This window comes from Oncorhynchus nerka, linkage group LG8 (assembly GCF_034236695.1).
Source record: "Oncorhynchus nerka isolate Pitt River linkage group LG8, Oner_Uvic_2.0, whole genome shotgun sequence".
NCBI lineage: Eukaryota > Metazoa > Chordata > Actinopteri > Salmoniformes > Salmonidae > Oncorhynchus > Oncorhynchus nerka.
Genome location: NC_088403.1, coordinates 3,300,248 through 3,318,668, shown reverse-complemented (window position 1 = coordinate 3,318,668; position 18,421 = coordinate 3,300,248). Strand labels below are relative to the sequence as shown.

The 18,421-nt window shown below is 44.1% G+C and overlaps 1 protein-coding gene across 1 annotated transcript in view; it reads left to right on the top strand.

Annotated features, from left to right (window-relative positions):
• The window catches only part of LOC135573017 (uncharacterized), a 47,925-nt gene extending 41,346 nt beyond the window's left edge, over positions 1-6,579 (top strand). Inside the window, exons 13-16 of the mRNA XM_065022071.1 lie at positions 488-774; positions 1,452-1,550; positions 5,925-6,002; positions 6,576-6,579. Of these exons, the coding sequence (XP_064878143.1) occupies positions 488-774; positions 1,452-1,550; positions 5,925-6,002; positions 6,576-6,579 (468 nt within the window). The remainder of the gene's footprint in view (positions 1-487; positions 775-1,451; positions 1,551-5,924; positions 6,003-6,575) is intronic.
• The last annotated feature ends 11,842 nt before the right edge of the window (positions 6,580-18,421 follow it).

Here is an 18,421-nt window from a genome sequence, read left to right as displayed (position 1 = left end):
CTGTCAGGAGGACTGGACCAAAATTTACCCACCTGCTTGTGGAAGGCTAACCGAAATGTTTGAACCAAGTTAAACAATTTATAGGCAATGCTACCTAATTGAGTGTATGTACATTTCTGACTTACTGGGAATGTGATGAAGTAAATTAAAGCTTAAATAAATCATTCTCTCTACTATTATGCTGACACTTCACATTCTTAAAATAAAGTGGTGATCCTAAGACATGGAATTTTAACTTTTATTAATTGTCAGGAACTGTGAAACTGAGTTGAAATGTATTCAGCTAAGCTTAGCCATAACCACATAGTAAACTCTTTGTCTCACTTCCTCCATCTCTCTTCCTCTTCCTGCCTACAGAACCTGTCCTCCATCCAGCCCTCTGCAGCTGTGCGTCAGTACCTCCAGGTTTTCCATAACCACACAGTAAACTCCCTGTCTCTATTCCTCCTCCATCTCCTCCTCCTTTTCCTCTTTCTCCTGCCTACAGAACCTGTCCTCCATCCAGCCCTCTGCAGCTGTGCGTCAGTACCTCCAGAGCTTCCATGACATTGTAAATGAGGAGCCCATCTACTGGCTGGTGTCTCTGCTGCCCAGAGCCCTGCTCAGACCTTACCTGGCACAGAACCTGCCCCTGGGAGAGAGGACCAGACCAGACCCCAGCCCCTGCATCTACCCCTGGCTAAACCTCTTCCCCTGCCCCTGCTACCAGTGGGGGGGAGAGGACATGAAGCCAGACCAGAGGAACCAGAAGGATGAGTCTGGGACATATTACAGGTATATTGAGGAAATTATATGTTACAACTGATACAATATAATATATGCTGATTGATATTTATGATATGAGGTATGCTGATTGAGATTGAAGATATGAGGTATGCTGATTGATATTGATGATATGAGGTATGCTGATTGATATTGATGATATGAGGTATGCTGATTGACATTGATGATATGAGGTATGCTGATTGATATTGATGATATGAGGTATGCTGATTGATATTGATGATATGAGGTATGCTGATTGATATTGATGATATGAGGTATGCTGATTGATATTGATGATATGAGGTTGCTGATTATTGATGATATGAGGTATGCTGATTGATATTGATGATATGAGGTATGCTGATTGATATTGATGATATGAGGTATGCTGATTGATATTGATGATATGAGGTATGCTGATTGATATTGATGATATGAGGTATGCTGATTGATATTGATGATATGAGGTATGCTGATTGATATTGATGATATGAGGTATGCTGATTGATATTGATGATATGAGGTATGCTGATTGATATTGATGATATGAGGTATGCTGATTGATATTGATGACATTGATTGCCAATGGAAGTTTATAGTGTCTGAACTCCACATTGTTGTGTTTAAACTTGTCAAGTGTGGTGATATTGTGGAGTGACTCTTTTCTATCCTGTCACTCTCTCCAGGCATCTACTGGAGAAGTACCAGGATGTGATAGACGTCTATAAGGCTGTCAACATCTTCAGAGTCCAGATGATCAACGAGAAGTCTCTCTTCACCTCCAGGTGCGGTTAGCCTGACTTAGGTCTACTGTTAGCCTAACTTACGAATGCTGTTAGCCTGGTCCTGCGATCTAAGTCTACGAGTTAGCCTGGTCCTGCTAATCAAGTTTACAGTTAGCCTTGTCCTGCTATCTAATTCTACAGTTAGCATGGTCCTGCTAAACAAGTCTTGCCAGGTCTCCCTCTCAAAACAGACTCTGAACCCTACGGGATCTTCTTAGCCTAGGCACCAGTCTATTTTGTGATAACATTCTACTCCTTGTCAACATAATTTGGCATATGACATGGAGTACCAGAAGTGTAATCCCAACTAGATGTCATAAGGTGAATGCACCAATTTGTAAGTCGCTCTGGATAAGAGCGTCTGCTAAATGACTTAAATGTAAATGTAACTAGCGCATATGGTTTATTGAAAGTTGTGGGAACATACATTTTTGGTTTACCATTGGTTCTTGGGAGGAAACCATAACTTTACTGCCTGGTAAAACGGAGCATTTTTTAAACGTTCTGAAAAACGGAAGTGAAAAGTTAGCCTGTTCTGGGAATGTTAAGTTTTAGGTTGCAGGGAGGTTTCTGAGAGCGTTTTACTATGGTTCCAGGGAGGTTCTGAGAACGTCTAACTATGGTTCCAGGGAGGTTCTGAGAACGTCTTACTATGGTTCCAGGGAGGTTCTGAGAACATCTAACTATGGTTCCAGGGAGGTTCTGAGAACGTCTAACTATGGTTCCAGGGAGGTTCTGAGGTTCTGAGAACGTCTAACTATGGTTCCAGGGAGGTTCTGAGAATGTCTAACTATGGTTCTGAGAACGTCTAACTATGGTTCCAGGGGAGGTTCTGAGAACGTCTAACTATGGTTCCAGGGAGGTTCTGGGAACGTTTTACTATGGTTCCAGGGAGGTTCTGAGAACGTCTTACTATGGTTCCAGGGAGGTTCTGAGAACGTCTAACTATGGTTCCAGGGAGGTTTCTGAGAATGTTTTACTATGGATCCAGGGAGGTTTTGAGAACGTCTTACTATGGTTCCAGGGAGGTTCTGAGAACGTCTTACTATGGTTCCATGGAGGTTCTGAGAACATCTTACTATGGTTTCGGTGAGGTTCTGAGGTTCTGAGAACGTCAAACTATGGTTCCAGGGAGGTTCTGAGAACGTCTTACTATGGTTCCAGGGAGGTTCTCAGAACGTCTAACTATGGTTCCAGGTAGGTTGTGAGAACATCTAACTATGGTTCCAGGGAGGTTGTGAGAACATCTAACTATGGTTCCAGGGAGGTTCTGAGAACGTCTTACTCTGTATTAATGTTAAATGTCTCTGTGATGTTCATCTCTGTATTAATGTCTCTGTGATGTTCATCTCTGTGTTAATGTCTCTGTGATGTTCATCTCTGTATTAATGTCTCTGTGATGTTCATCTCTGTGTTAATGTCTCTGATGATCTCTGTTAACTGTGATGGTCATCTCTGTATTAATGTTCTGTGATGTTCATCTCTGTGTTAATGTCTCTGTGATGTTTCCTGTGTTAATGTCTCTGTGATGTTCATCTCTGTGTTAATGTCTCTGTGATGTTCATCTCTGTGGTAATGTCTCTGTGATGTTCATCTCTGTGTTAATGTCTCTAACTATGATGTTCATCTCTGTGTTAATGTCTCTGTGATGTTCATCTCTGTGTTAATGTCTCTGTGATGTTCATCTCTGTGTTAATGTCTCTGTGATGTTCATCTCTGTGTTAATGTCTCTGTGATGTTCATCTCTGTGTTTAATGTCTCTGTGATGTTCATCTCTGTGTTAATGTCTCTGTGATGTTCATCTCTGTATTAGTTAATGTCTCTGTGATGTTCATCTCTGTATTAATGTCTCTGTGATGTTCATCTCTGTATTAATGTCTCTGTGATGTTCATCTCTGTGTTAATGTTTAATGTCTCTGTGATGTTCATCTCTGTGTTAATGTCTCTGTGATGTTCATCTCTGTGTTAATGTCTCTGTGATGTTCATCTCTGTGTTAATGTCTCTGTGATGTTCATCTCTGTGTTAATGTTTAATGTCTCTGTGATGTTCATCTCTGTGTTAATGTCTCTGTGATGTTCATCTCTGTGTTAATGTCTCTGTGATGTTCATCTCTGTAAAATATAAAACATTCATTACCTTTGACGAGCTTCTTTGTTGGCAATCCTATATGTCCCATAAACATCACAATTGGGTCTTTTTTCCGATTAAATCCGTCCATGTATAACCAAAATGTCCATTTATGTAGCTCCGTCTGATCCAGGAAAAACTTTTACATAACGCAACGTCATTTTTTAAAATTAACAAAGTTGCCTATAAACTTTGACAAAACACTTCAAAATACATTTGTAATCCAACTTTAGCTATTAGTAAACGTTAATAATCGATCAAATTGATCGGGGCCATGTGTATTCAATAGCTCCACGTCTTGAAATGAGGGTCCATAATTCTCTCTTCCAAAACTTCCTGTCGTGGACCGAATAAATCAATGTCTCTTCGTTTGACCAAGGAACAACTCAAGGAAATTGCCAAGACTGGTGACATCGTGGAAGCTGTAGGACTTGTAAACTGAGAGGTATATTTTCGCAGGCCATAGACAATACAGCCAACTGGCGGATTTATCTTTTTTTTGGGGGTGAACAGTTTTCCTTGGAGTTCACATGTTAACCTGTTGTTCTACTGGGACGCTTGCGTCCCAACTAGAGCTCTGAAATGCAATGCGCTACGCTAAATGCTAATAGTATTAGTTAAAACTCAAAAGTTCATTAAAATACACATGCAGGGTATCGAATTAAAGCTACACTCGTTGTGAATCCAGGCAACAAGTCAGATTTTTAAAATGCTTTTCGGCGAAAGCATGAGAAGCTATTATCTGATAGCATGCAACACCCCAAAAGACCCACAGGGGACGTAAACAAAATAATTAGCATTTCGGCGTTACACAAACCGCACAATAAAATAGAAAACATTCATTACCTTTCACCATCTTCTTTGTTGGCACTCCTAGATGTCCCATAAAAACTATTTGGGTCTTTATTTCGATTAAATCGGTCCATATAAAGCCTAGATATCGTTATATGTAGACTGTGTGATAAACTAAAAAAAAACATTGTTTCAAAACGTAACGTCATTTTTTTAAATTCAAAAAGTCGACGATAAACTTTCACAAAAACACTTTGAAATACGTTTGTAATGCAACTTTAGGTATTAGTAAACGTTAATAAGCGATAAAATTCATCAGGAGGCGATGTAAAGATCATTAGCTGTCCGTCTGGAAAATGTCCGGCTAGAAACTTAACTAAAATATCCGGTCCTAGACCGGCTAAGATACGGTGTCCTGTATGTGTTTGACCAAGAAAACTCGAAGGGAAATGACAAGACTCTAGACACCCTGTGGAAGCTGTAGGTACTGCAACCTCAGTCAATTAATTGTGGTTCACGTTTATCAATGGGTTCAAGTAGCGCACATGGATATATTTTCCCCATTTTCAGTGATCAGTTTTTCCTGTGCTTTTCGATGTAAATGCCGTTCTGGTAAAGCCACAGCAGTGATTTAACCAGTTTTTTAAACGTCTGAGTGTTTTCTATCCACACAGACTAAGCAAATGCATATACCATATTCCTGGCATGAGTAGCAGGGCGCTGAAATGTTGCGCGATTTTTAACAGAATGTTCAAAAAAGTAGAGGGTCGACTGAAGAGGTTAAACACGTCCTGTTATAGTCACAGACATGGTTCAACCAGTTTTAGAAACTTCAGAGTGTTTTCTATCCACACATACTAATCATATGCATATACTATACTCCTTGCATGAGTAGCAGGACTTTGAAATTTTGCGCGATTTTTAACAAAATGTTGAAAAAATAGTCCCGAGCTCTAAGAGGTTTTAATGTTAAATGTCTCTGTGATGTTCATCTCTGTATTAATGTTAAATGTCTCTGTGATGTTCATCTCTGTATTAATGTCTCTGTGATGTTCATCTCTGTGTTCATGTTTAATGTCTCTGTGATGTTAATCTCTGTATTAATGTCTCTGTGATGTTCATCTCTGTATTAATGTCTCTGTGATGTTCATCTCTGTGTTACTAGTTGGCAGAGTAATATAACTGAGGTCATATATAATGTTGTCTCTGTGATGTTCATCTCTGTATTAATGTCTCTGTGATGTTCATCTCTGTATTACTAGTTGACAGAGTAATATAACTGAGGTCATATATAATGTTGTCTCTGTGATGTTCATCTCTGTATTACTAGTTGACAGAGTAATATAACTGAGGTCATATATAATGTTGTCTCTGGCTGGAGAGTCCTAATACTTTAAATATCAAATCAATGAATATCTGATGTAATCTAATCCATCTATGTTATATTATCCTAGCTGGTTTCCCACTGGTGACGAGGAGGAAGAGGAGGACCAACCCAACCTGTTGTCTGTGGAGTCTGGTCCTGACGTTAGGTGAGTGACGTATTTATTTATGACATGTTTATCTTGTATTGAAATCAGTCGTGGATTGTGAAACATTTTTATATTTTATTTCACCTTTATTTAACCAGGTAGGCTAGTTGAGAACAAGTTCTCATTTACAACTGCGACCTGGCCAAGATAAAGCAAAGCAGTTTGAAGATAAAGCAAACAGTTACACATGGAATAAACAAACATACAGTCAATAACAGTACAAAAAGTCTATATAGTGTGTGCACAACACAGAGTATTTTCATTAACACACAGAAGATGAATGTGCAAGTAGAGATACTAAAGTGCAAAGAATCCTCCCAAAACAGTTGTTCATTTTGTATTTTTCTAACACTACCCCCTCCCAAACACAAACCAATTTAGGCCAGCCCACTGTGCTTAAAGATGGACTGGTCCATCTGGCCCCAAAATGTCCTATGGCCAGTCCGTTTCTGGTTCATAGTGACTCTATTGGGACAGCTATGTCTGGAGAGCCTTTCAGATAAGATGTGTTGTCTGTCATTGGTCTTGTTTGTCCTGTCCCTTAAATCTGGTTGTTTCTGTCGCCCCCTCCAGGTGAAGCTGTAGCAGTGCAGCTGTAGAATACAGGGAGCTGAGTGTGTAAGGCTGTGTGTGTTGGCTTTCACACTGGGCAGGACTGTTCCTCTTGTCAGACATATTCCAATATTTTTATGTTAGTAACTTCCCCAAATATCTACTGTTTAAACTGTATTAATGCAATAACACAATGAATGTACACATCTAATAACACATTTAATTATTGTCAACAAAGGAGCTACAATAAAATAAATAACATTTAGGTAATAAAATCAAAGAATGAAAATGTGTGAACTGTTAAACTGTATTTTCTATATGGGTATTGGAATGTGAATATTACACAGCCAATCACATTGCTGTGCTCTACCACAATCAGAAGAATTGCTCTGGCTAGCCACTAAACAGATGGTATTGCTTCCAAGAATTGACCAATCAGAAAAAGCTAAGGTTGCCCCACTAGCAGTGGGTAAATGTTTGAATGCTTCATTCAAATACTTTTTTTCCACCATATTTAGCAAATATATTCATTAAAAATCCTACAATGTGATTTTCTGGATTTTTTTCCCTCATTTTGTCTGTCATAGTTGAAGTGAACCTATGATGAAAATTACAGGCCTCTCTCATCTTTTTAAGTGGGAGAACTTGCACAATTGGTGGCTGACTAAATACTTTTTTGCCGCACTGTACGTGCGTAAGCATGTAAGGTGTATGTTTGAATTTGTGCATATGTGTGTCTATACCAGTGTTTTCATACCTTAGCACTGCTCTGATCCTATATTACTGAGTGGTAGATGGACAGTTCTCTCTCTCTGTCTCTGTCTCTGTCTCTGTCTCTGTCTCTGTCTCTGTCTCTGTCCCTCTCTCTCTGTCTCTGTCTCTGTCTCTGTCTCTCTGTCTCTCTCTCTCTCTGTCTCTGTCTCTGTCTCTCTCTCTGTCTCTCTGTCTGTCTGTCTGTCTGTCTGTCTGTCTGTCTGTCTGTCTGTCTGTCTGTCTGTCTGTCTGTCTGTCTGTCTGTCTGTCTGTCTGTCTGTCTGTGTCTGTCTCTGTCTCTGTCTCTGTCTCTGTCTCTGTCTCTGTCTCTGTCTCTGTCTCTCTGTCTCTCTGTCTCTCTGTCTGTCTCTCTCTCTCTCTCTGTTTCTGTCTCTGTCTCTCTGTCTGTCTCTCTCTCTCTCTCTGTTTCTGTCTCTGTCTCTCTCTCTGTTTCTGTCTCTCTCTGTCTCTGTCTCTGTCCCTCTCTCTCTCTCTCTCTGTGATAGTTGGATATAATTTTTAATATATAAATTTTAGTAATAACATGTTAATGAGTAAATTCATTTATTTCATTCATTTCAACAGTTCATTACACCTGTTCAGTGTTCATTACACCTGTTCATTACACCTGTTCAGTGTTCATTACACCTGTTCATTACACCTGTTCAGTGTTCATTACACCTGTTCAGTGTTCATTACACCTGTTCATTACACCTGTTCAGTGTTCATTACACCTGTTCAGTGTTCATTACAGCTGTTCAGTGTTCATTACACCTCTTTAGTGTTAATTACACCTGTTCAGTGTTAATTTACAGGTGATTAGAACGCTTGTTGTGGTTATTTTTACACACGTCCATTACACCTGTTCAGCCTGTTGGGTAAGGAATGGCGTTTTCAGAGTTGTTTTTGGATAATTGCAGAAAACAACTTATTTGGCAGCATTTTGTGATTTTTAAAATAATTTATGTGTGGAGAAAAAGCACGTAAAGGTTCCATAATTCATAAAGATATATTATCTTATTTTAATTAGCTATCCACCTTTTTCAGTGTCTGAAGTATCAAGCACGAAGTCCATGTGGAGAAAAAAATGATGACACTTCCCATCCAATAGATGGGATTGTTTTGAGAAAAAGTACCTACTTTGTTTGATGTAAATAAATTAAAGCAATATAACACACTATACTTTCCAAACCACAAAGGCTGAATTAAAATGTTTTCTAAAAAAGGAATGTATTAAACTGTTAAGGAGGCAACGGAGGAAGGACCAGGGTGCAACATTTGAGAGATAAAAGCTTTTTGGTGCGCATGGATGTCGGCCATCTTTTATTTCAAGTCATAAAACATGAGACCAAAACTTGTTTTATTTTTTTACCTTTATTTTACTAGGCAAGTCAGTTAAGAACAAATTCTTATTTTCAATGACGGCCTAGGAACAGTGGGTTAACTGCCAGTTCAGGGGCAGAACAACAGATTTGTACCTTGTCAGCTCGGGGATATGAATTTGCAACCTTCCAGTTACTAGTCCAACGCTCTAACCACTAGGCTACCCTACCACCTCTACACTCTAACCACTAGGTTACCCTGCCACCTCTACACTCTAACCACTAGGCTACCCTGCCACCTCTACACTCTAACCACTAGGCTACCCTGCCTCCTCTCCACTCTAACCACTAGGATACCCTGCCTCCTCTACAGTCTAACCACTAGGCTACCCTGCCACCTCTACACTCTAACCACTAGGCTACCCTGCCTCCTCTCCACTCTAACCACTAGGATACCCTGCCTCCTCTACACTCTAACCACTAGGCTACCCTGCCACCTCTACACTCTAACCACCAGGCTACCCCTGCCACCTCTACACTCTAACCACTAGGCTACCCTGCCGCCTCTACACTCTAACCACTAGGCTACCCTGCATCCTCTACACTCTAACCACTAGGCTACCCTGCCACCCTCCACTCTAACCACTAGTCTACCCTGCCGCCCTCCACTCTAACCACTAGTCTACCCTGCCGCCCCTCCACTCTAACCACTAGGCTACCCTGCCTCCCTCTACACTCTAACCACTAGGCTACCCTGCCACCCCTCCACTCTAACCACTAGTCTACCCTGCCTCCTCTCCACTCTAACCACTAGGCTACCCTGCCGCCTCTACACTCTAACCACTAGGCTACCCTGCCGCCCTACACTCTAACCACTAGTCTACCCTGCCGCCCCTCCACTCTAACCACTAGGCTACCCTGCCGCCTCTACACTCTAACCACTAGGCTACCCTGCCGCCTCTACACTCTAACCACTAGGCTACCCTGCCTCCTCTACACTCTAACCACTAGGCTACCCTGCCACCCCTCCACTCTAACCACTAGTCTACCCTGCCGCCTCTCCACTCTAACCACTAGTCTACCCTGCCGCCCTCCACTCTAACCACTAGGCTACCCTGCCACCCTCCACTCTAACCACTAGTCTACCCTGCCTCCTCTCCACTCTAACCACTAGGCTACCCTGCCGCCTCTACACTCTAACCACTAGGCTACCCTGCCACCCCTCCACTCTAACCACTAGTCTACCCTGCCTCCTCTCCACTCTAACCACTAGGCTACCCTGCCGCCTCTACACTCTAACCACTAGGCTACCCTGCCGCCTCTACACTCTAACCACTAGGCTACCCTGCCGCCTCTACACTCTAACCACTAGGCTACCCTGCCACCCCTACACTCTAACCACTAGGCTACCCTGCCGCCCTACACTCTAACCACTAGGCTACCCTGCCTCCTCTACACTCTAACCACTAGGCTACCCTGCCGTCTCTACACTCTAACCACTAGGCTACCCTGCCACCTCTACACTCTAACCACTAGGATACCCTGCCTCCTCTACACTCCTAACCACCAGGCTACCCTGCCACCTCTACACTCTAACCACTAGGCTACCCTGCCACCTCTACACTCTAACCACTAGGCTACCCTGCCACCTCTACACTCTAACCACTAGGCTACCCCTGCCTCCTCTACACTCTAACCACTAGGCTGCCCTGCCACCTCTCCACTCTAACCACTAGGCTACCCTGCCTCCTCTACACTCTAACCACTAGGCTACCCTGCCTCCTCTACACTCTAACCACCAGGCTACCCTGCCGCCCTACACTCTAACCACTAGACTACCCTGCCTCCTCTACACTCTAACCACTAGGCTACCTAACCACTAGGCTACCCTGCCTCCTCTACACTCTAACCACTAGGCTACCCTGCCGCCCCTACACTCTAACCCAGGCTAGGCTACACCCTGCTACCCTGCCCCCTACACTCTAACCACCAGGCTACCCTGCCGCCTCTACACTCTAACCACTAGGCTACCCTGCCGCCCTCTACACTCTAACCACTAGGCTACCCTGCCGCCCTACACTCTAACCACTAGGCTAGGCTACCCTGCCGCTCTACACTCTAACCACTAGGCTACCCTGCCTCCTCTACACTCTAACCACTAGGCTACCCTGCCTCCTCTACACTCTAACCACTAGGCTACCCTGCCGCCCCTACACTCTAACCACTAGGCTACCCTGCCTCCTCTACACTCTAACCACTAGGCTACCCTGCCTCCCTACACTCTAACCACAAGGCTACCCTGCCCCCCCTACACTCTAACCACTAGGCTACCCTGCCTCCTCTACACTCTAACCACTAGGCTACCCTGCCTCCTCTACACTCTAACCACTAGGCTACCCTGCCTCCTCTACACTCTAACCACTAGGCTACCCTGCCTCCTCTACACTCTAACCACTAGGCTACCCTGCCTCCTCTACACTCTAACCACTAGGCTACCCTGCCTACCTCTACACTCTAACCACTAGGCTACCCTGCCTCCTCTACACTCTAACCACTAGGATACCCTGCCACCTCTACACTCTAACCACTAGGCTACCCTGCCTCCTCTACACCTCTAGGCACCCTGCCCCCCTCTACACTCTAACCACAGGCTACCCTGCCACCTCTACACTCTAACCACTAGGCTACCCTGCCACCTCTACACTCTAACCACTAGGCTAACTCTGCGCTCACCACAGGCTACCCTGCCACCTCTACACTCTAACCACTAGGCTACCCTGCCACCTCTACACTCTAACCACTAGGCTACCCTGCCTCCTCTACACTCTAACCACTAGGCTACCCTGCCACCTCTACACTCTAACCACTAGGCTACCCTGCCTCCTCTACACTCTAACCACTAGGCTACCCTGCCTCCTCTACACTCTAACCACTAGGCTACCCTGCCACCTCTACACTCAACCACTAGGCTACCCTGCCACCTCTGCACTCTAACCACTAGGCTACCCTGCCTCCTCTACACTCTAACCACTAGGCTACCCTGCCACCTCTACACTCTAACCACCAGGCTACCCTGCCACCTCTACACTCTAACCGCTAGGCTACCCTGCCACCTCTACACTCTAACCACTAGGCTACCCTGCCACCTCTACACTCTAACCACTAGGCTACCCTGCACCTCTACACTCTAACCACTAGGCTACCCTGCCACCTCTACACTCTAACCACTAGGCTACCCTCTAACCACTAGGCTACCCTGCCGCCTCTACACTCTAACCACTAGGCTACCCTGCCACCTCTACACTCTAACCACTAGGCTACCCTGCCACCTCTACACTCTAACCACTAGGCTACCCTGCCACCTCTACACTCTAACCACTAGGCTACCCTGCCACCTCTACACTCTAACCACTAGGGCTACCCTGCCTCCTCTACACTCTAACCACTAGGCTACCCTGCCACCTCTACACTCTAACCACTAGGCTACCCTGCCACCTCTACACTCTAACCACTAGGCTACCCTGCCACCTCTACACTCTAACCACTAGGCTACCCTGCCACCTCTACACTCTAACCACTAGGCTACCCTGCCGCCCTCTACACTCTAACCACTAGGCTACCCTGCCGCCTCTCCACTCTAACCACTAGGCTACCCTGCCACCTCACACTCTAACCACTAGGCTACCCTGCCGCCTCTACACTCTAACCACTAGGCTACCCTGCCGCCTCTACACTCTAACCACTAGGCTACCCTGCCACCTCTACACTCTAACCACTAGGCTACCCTGCCACCTCTACACTCTAACCACTAGGCTACCCTGCCACCTCTACACTCTAACCACTAGGCTACCCTGCCTCCTCTACACTCTAACCACTAGGCTACCCTGCCTCCTCTACACTCTAACCACTAGGCTACCCTGCCACCTCTGCACTCTAACCACTAGGCTACCCTGCCTCCTCTACACTCTAACCACTAGGCTACCCTGCCGCCTCTACACTCTAACCACTAGGCTACCCTGCCGCCTCTACACTCTAACCACTAGGCTACCCTGCCGCCTCTACACTCCTAACCACTAGGCTACCCTGCCTCCTCTACACTCTAACCACTAGGCTACCCTGCCGCCTCTACACTCTAACCACTAGTCTACCCTGCCTCCTCTACACTCTAACCACTAGGCTACCCTGCCTCCTCTACACTCTAACCACTAGTCTACCCTGCCTCCTCTACACTCTAACCACTAGTCTACCCTGCCACCTCTACACTCTAACCACTAGGCTACCCCTGCCACCTCTACACTCTCTAACCACTAGGCTACCCTGCCACCTCTACACTCTAACCACTAGGCCCTGCCACCTCTACACTTCAACCACTAGGCTACCCTGCCGCCTCTACACTCTAACCACTAGGCTACCCTGCCTCCTCTACACTCTAACCACTAGTCTACCCTGCCACCTCTACACTCTAACCACTAGGCTACCCTGCCACCTCTACACTCTAACCACTAGGTCTACCCTGCCGCCTCTACACTCTAACCACTAGGCTACCCTGCCTCCTCTACACTCTAACCACTAGGCTACCCTGCCTCCTCTACACTCTAACCACTAGGCTACCCTGCCTCCTCTACACTCTAACCACTAGGCTACCCTGCCACCTCTACACTCTAACCACTAGGCTACCCTGCCTCCTCTACACTCTAACCACTAGGCTACCCTGCCTCCCTACACTCTAACCACTAGTCTACCCTGCCTCCTCTACACTCTAACTACTAGGCTACCCTGCCACCCTCCACTCTAACCACTAGGCTACCCTGCCTCCCCTACACTCTAACCACTAGGCTACCCTGCCTCCTCTACACTCTAACCACTAGTCTACCCTGCCTCCTCTACACTCTAACCACTAGGCTACCCTGCCTCCTCTACACTCTAACCACTAGTCTACCCTGCCACCTCTACACTCTAACCACTAGGCTACCCTGCCTCCTCTACACTCTAACCACTAGTCTACCCTGCCACCTCTACACTCTAACCACTAGGCTACCCTGCCACCTCTACACTCTAACCACTAGTCTACCCTGCCACCTCTACACTCTAACCACTAGGCTACCCTGCCACCTCTACACTCTAACCACTAGGCTACCCTGCCACCTCTACACTCTAACCACTAGGCTACCCTGCCTCCTCTACACTCTAACCACTAGGCTACCCTGCCTCCTCTACACTCTAACCACTAGGCTACCCTGCCACCTCTACACTCTAACCACTAGGCTACCCTGCCCCTCTACACTCTAACCACTAGGCTACCCTGCCACCTCTACACTCTAACCACTAGGCTACCCTGCCGCCTCTACACTCTAACCACTAGGCTACCCTGCCGCCCCATTTACATGATGCATTTATATTTTGGTTCAGTGTATAACTATGTCCATGTGACGATGTGCTGCGAACTGAGACGTCACCGCTCAAGTTGCTAACCAATCTTTTTGAGAATAGCTGGCTAGTCCTCTGTCCAGTAGATAATATGTAAATATATACAGTGCCTTGCCGAAAGTATTCGGCCCCTTGAACTTTGCGACCTTGTGCCACATTTCAGGCTTCAAACATAAAGATATAAAACTGTATTTTTTGTGAAGAATCAACATCAAGTGGGACACAATCATGAAGTGGAACAACATTTATTGGATATTTCAAACCTTTTAACAAATCAAAAACTGAAAAATTAGGCTACAAAATTATTCAGCCCCTTTACTTTCAGTGCAGCAATCTCTCTCCAGAAGTTCAGTGAGGATCTCTGAATGATCCAATGTTGACCTAAATGACTAATGATGATAAATACAATCCACCTGTGTGTAATCAAGTCTCCATAAATGCACCTGCACTGTGATAGTCTCAGAGGTCCGTTAAAACCGCAGAGAGCATCATGAAGAACAAGGAACACACCAGGCACGTCTGAGATACTGTTGTGAAGAAGTTTAAAGCCGGATTTGAATACAAAAAGATTTCCCAAGCTTTAAACATCCCAAGGAGCACTGTGCAAGCGATAATATTGAAATGGAAGGAGTATCAGACCACTGCAAATCTACCAAGACCTGGCCGTCCCTCTAAACTTTCAGCTCATACAAGGAGAAGACTGATCAGAGATGCAGCCAAGAGGCCCATGATCACTCTGGATGAACTGCAGAGATCTACAGCTGAGGTGGGACACTCTGTCCATAGGACAACAATCAGTCGTATATTGCACAAATCTGGCCTTTATGGAAGAGTGGCAAGAAGAAAGCCATTTCTTAAAGATATCCATAAAAGTGTCTGTTTAAAGTTTGCCACAAGCCACCTGGGAGACACACCAAACATGTGGAAGAAGATGCTCTGGTCAGATGAAACCAAAATTGAACTTTTTGGCAACAATGCAAAATGTTATGTTTGGCGTAAAAGCAACACAGCTCATCACCCTGAACACACCATCCCCACTGTCAAACATGGTGGTGGCAGCATCATGGTTTGGGCCTGCTTTTCTTCAGCAGGGACAGGGAAGATGGTTAAAATTGATGGGAAGACGGATGGAGCCAAATACAGGACCATTCTGGAAGAAAACCTGATGGAGTCTGCAAAAGACCTGAGACTGGGATGGAGATTTGTCTTCCAACAAGACAATGATCCAAAACATAAAGCAAAATCTACAATGGAATGGTTCAAAAATAAACATATCCAGGTGTTAGAATGGCCAAGTCAAAGTCCAGACCTGAATCCAATTGAGAATCTGTGGAAAGAACTGAAAACTGCTGTTCACAAACCTCTCCATCCAACCTCACTGAGCTCGAGCTGTTTTACAAGGAGGAATGGGAAAAAATGTCAGTCTCTCGATGTGCAAAACTGATAGAGACATACCCCAAGCGACTTACAGCTGTAACGCAGCAAAAGGTGGCGCTACAAAGTATTAACCAGGGGGCTGAATAATTTTGCACGCCCAATTTTTCAGTTTTTGATTTGTTAAAAAAGTTTGAAATATCCAATAAATGTTGTTCCACTTCATGATTGTGTCCCACTTGTTGTTGATTCTTCACAAAAAAATACAGTTTTATATCTTTATGTTTGAAGCCTGAAATGTGGCAAAAGGTCGCAAAGTTCAAGATAATATTTAAAGGCACTGTATCTGATGGAATCTTAAGGCGACATCTGCACTGTTTCTTTTGTCATTGATAGGCTGTACATTTACCTACTCATTTTGTTGACATCGTCCAAGTTCTGATTTCTCATTCATTCTCCCTCCTCCAATGTATTCCATATTGCCCATTTCATCACTAGTCAGTAGCAACAAACTATTTAAAAACGGTGCTAATTTCAATCAACCTTTTAAAAAGGGTAGTAGACATTTTACAGTCGACATTCCTCGATCCTCGTCTAGCTCTAAACTAATGAGACTTTTTCAGTATGTAAAAAGTAACAGAGCACAAAACACACATTATTTTCTCAAACCTAAAATAATAATTGAGTTTTGACTGAATACATATTTATTAAATGTTTCAAAACAATACATTATACTATAGACCTGCTAACTTACTCACATCCAGCATAAAAACAAATTAGAAACAGAATAAACTAAAATAATTCCGTATTTTTTCTGATGTAACAGTTGTTCATGAAGTAAACATTGTATGACTTGGTGAAGGTGCGGTAGAAAGAAACTGTCTGTTTTCCTCCCCCTCCTTCATCCGTTGTATTCATTCAACATGGCATTTGGAGATTCCTGTGAACAGTCATAAACATGTCATTCTGAACAGAAACATCTTCCTATAATAAGAATTTAGACCAGTTGACGATTCAACAGAATTCAGTCTTGTTCATGTTGATTATAGTTACAACATGAGACAGATAGCAAGCCATGCTATATCAGACCGTATACCACGGGTATGAGTCAATATTCATTGTTTACTGTTGTTGTTTTTAATAGCAATAAGGTATCCTTGGGGTTTGTGGTATATGGCCAATATACCCTGCTAAGGGCTGTATCCAGGCACTCCATGTTGTGTGGTGCTAGGAACAGCCCTTAGCCTTGGTACATTGTTCATACACAACAAACCCCTGAGCTTCCTTATTGCTTAAATACAACACAGATACAGATTATGAGCATGTGAGGATAATGTTACTACTACTAGCTTGCTCTCTCCCTGCTTTTCCCGAACATGTTTATCTGATAGTTGGTATTGTTCTAGCTTGCTCATTCAAAGCAGGCCTTTGTCCTCCTCTTCAGATGCTTGAATACATGATCATCATGATGTGGCTGTAATATGGACGTTCCCTCAGAACAACATCTAGACCCACTCTTAGAAAGAAGGGTCCCAAAAGGGTTCTTCATCTGTCCCCATAGTAGAACCCTTTTTAGTTGAGTAGAACCATTTTGGGTTCCATGTAGAACACTCTGTGGAAAGGGTTCTACATGGAACCCAAAATGGTTCTACTTGTAACCAAAAGGGTTCTACTTGGAACCAAAAGGGTTCTACTTGTAACCAAAAGGGTTCTTCAGAAGGTTATCCAATGGGGACAGCAGAATAACTTTAAGATCTTATTCCCCATTCTCCATTGTCTAGAATCTGCAGGGAGCTAGCCTGTTCTACTAAAACATTAGCTAATTGCTAAGATAGCCAACTTTAGCAAATGTATCTCAGCTTCCTAACTAGCAAAGCTAACCAATTACACAACAAATACACACAAAGTAAACAATGATTTTCTAAACTAATGTTAGTCTCAACCAAATTACAAGTAGAAAGAACTATTCTGTTCCACAATGAAACAACCATTAGTTAGATGGTAGACAGAAGACTATTGCTAGCAAGCTAACCAGCCATGTTATTTCAATGAAAATAAGCTAGCTAGCCAGCGTCAGTTTTGTAGTTCTAATGCTATGTGGAAAAAGTAGTTTTAATTTCTTCCTCCATTTTTCCCACCAATGTCTTGCTGTAGCGTTTACATTCTGTAAATGTGATTGACTCATTTTAACAATTTGATCCGTTGTTAGAAACATCTCCTCCTTCCCTGAGTAAGCGATTCATCGCGACAAGCCTGGAAGTCAAACAAAGTCGATTATTTTGAGGTGGGATGGGCTCCAACGTGGAGCGATCAGACTCATGAGATTGTGTCGGTGCACCACACAGGCGTTGAGAGCGTGTGCGGTGGTACAATAACATGCGTCTGAAAGTTTAAGGAAGGAACACAACTCCATCCAGGTCACCAGGACGGATCAGCCACTGAATTATACTTGTGAGGAAACATACCATAACCTGTTCAGACAACACCTCCAGGGGGCAGTAAATCGCCATCCTTGTCTTTATACCCATTCAGATAACACCCTCCAGGGGGCAGTAAATCACCAACCTTGTCTTCATACCTGTTCAGATAACACCCTCCAGGGGGCAGTAAAATCACCAACCTTGTCTTTATACCTGTTCAGACAACTCCTCCAGGGGGCAGTAAATCACCAACCTTGTCTTTATACCTGTTCAGACAACTCCCTCCAGGGGGCAGTAAATCACCAACCTTGTCTTTATACCTGTTCAGACAACACCCTCCAGGGGGCAGTAAAATCACCAACCTTGTCTTTATACCTGTTCAGACAACTCCCTCCAGGGGGCAGTAAATCACCAACCTTGTCTTTATACCTGTTCAGACAACTCCCTCCAGGGGGCAGTAAATCACCAACCTTGTCTTAATACCTGTTCAAACAACTCCCTCCAGGGGGCAGTAAATCATATCAAGAGAATTATGTTCTCAGTGTTCATAAACCCCATTTGAATTGATTAC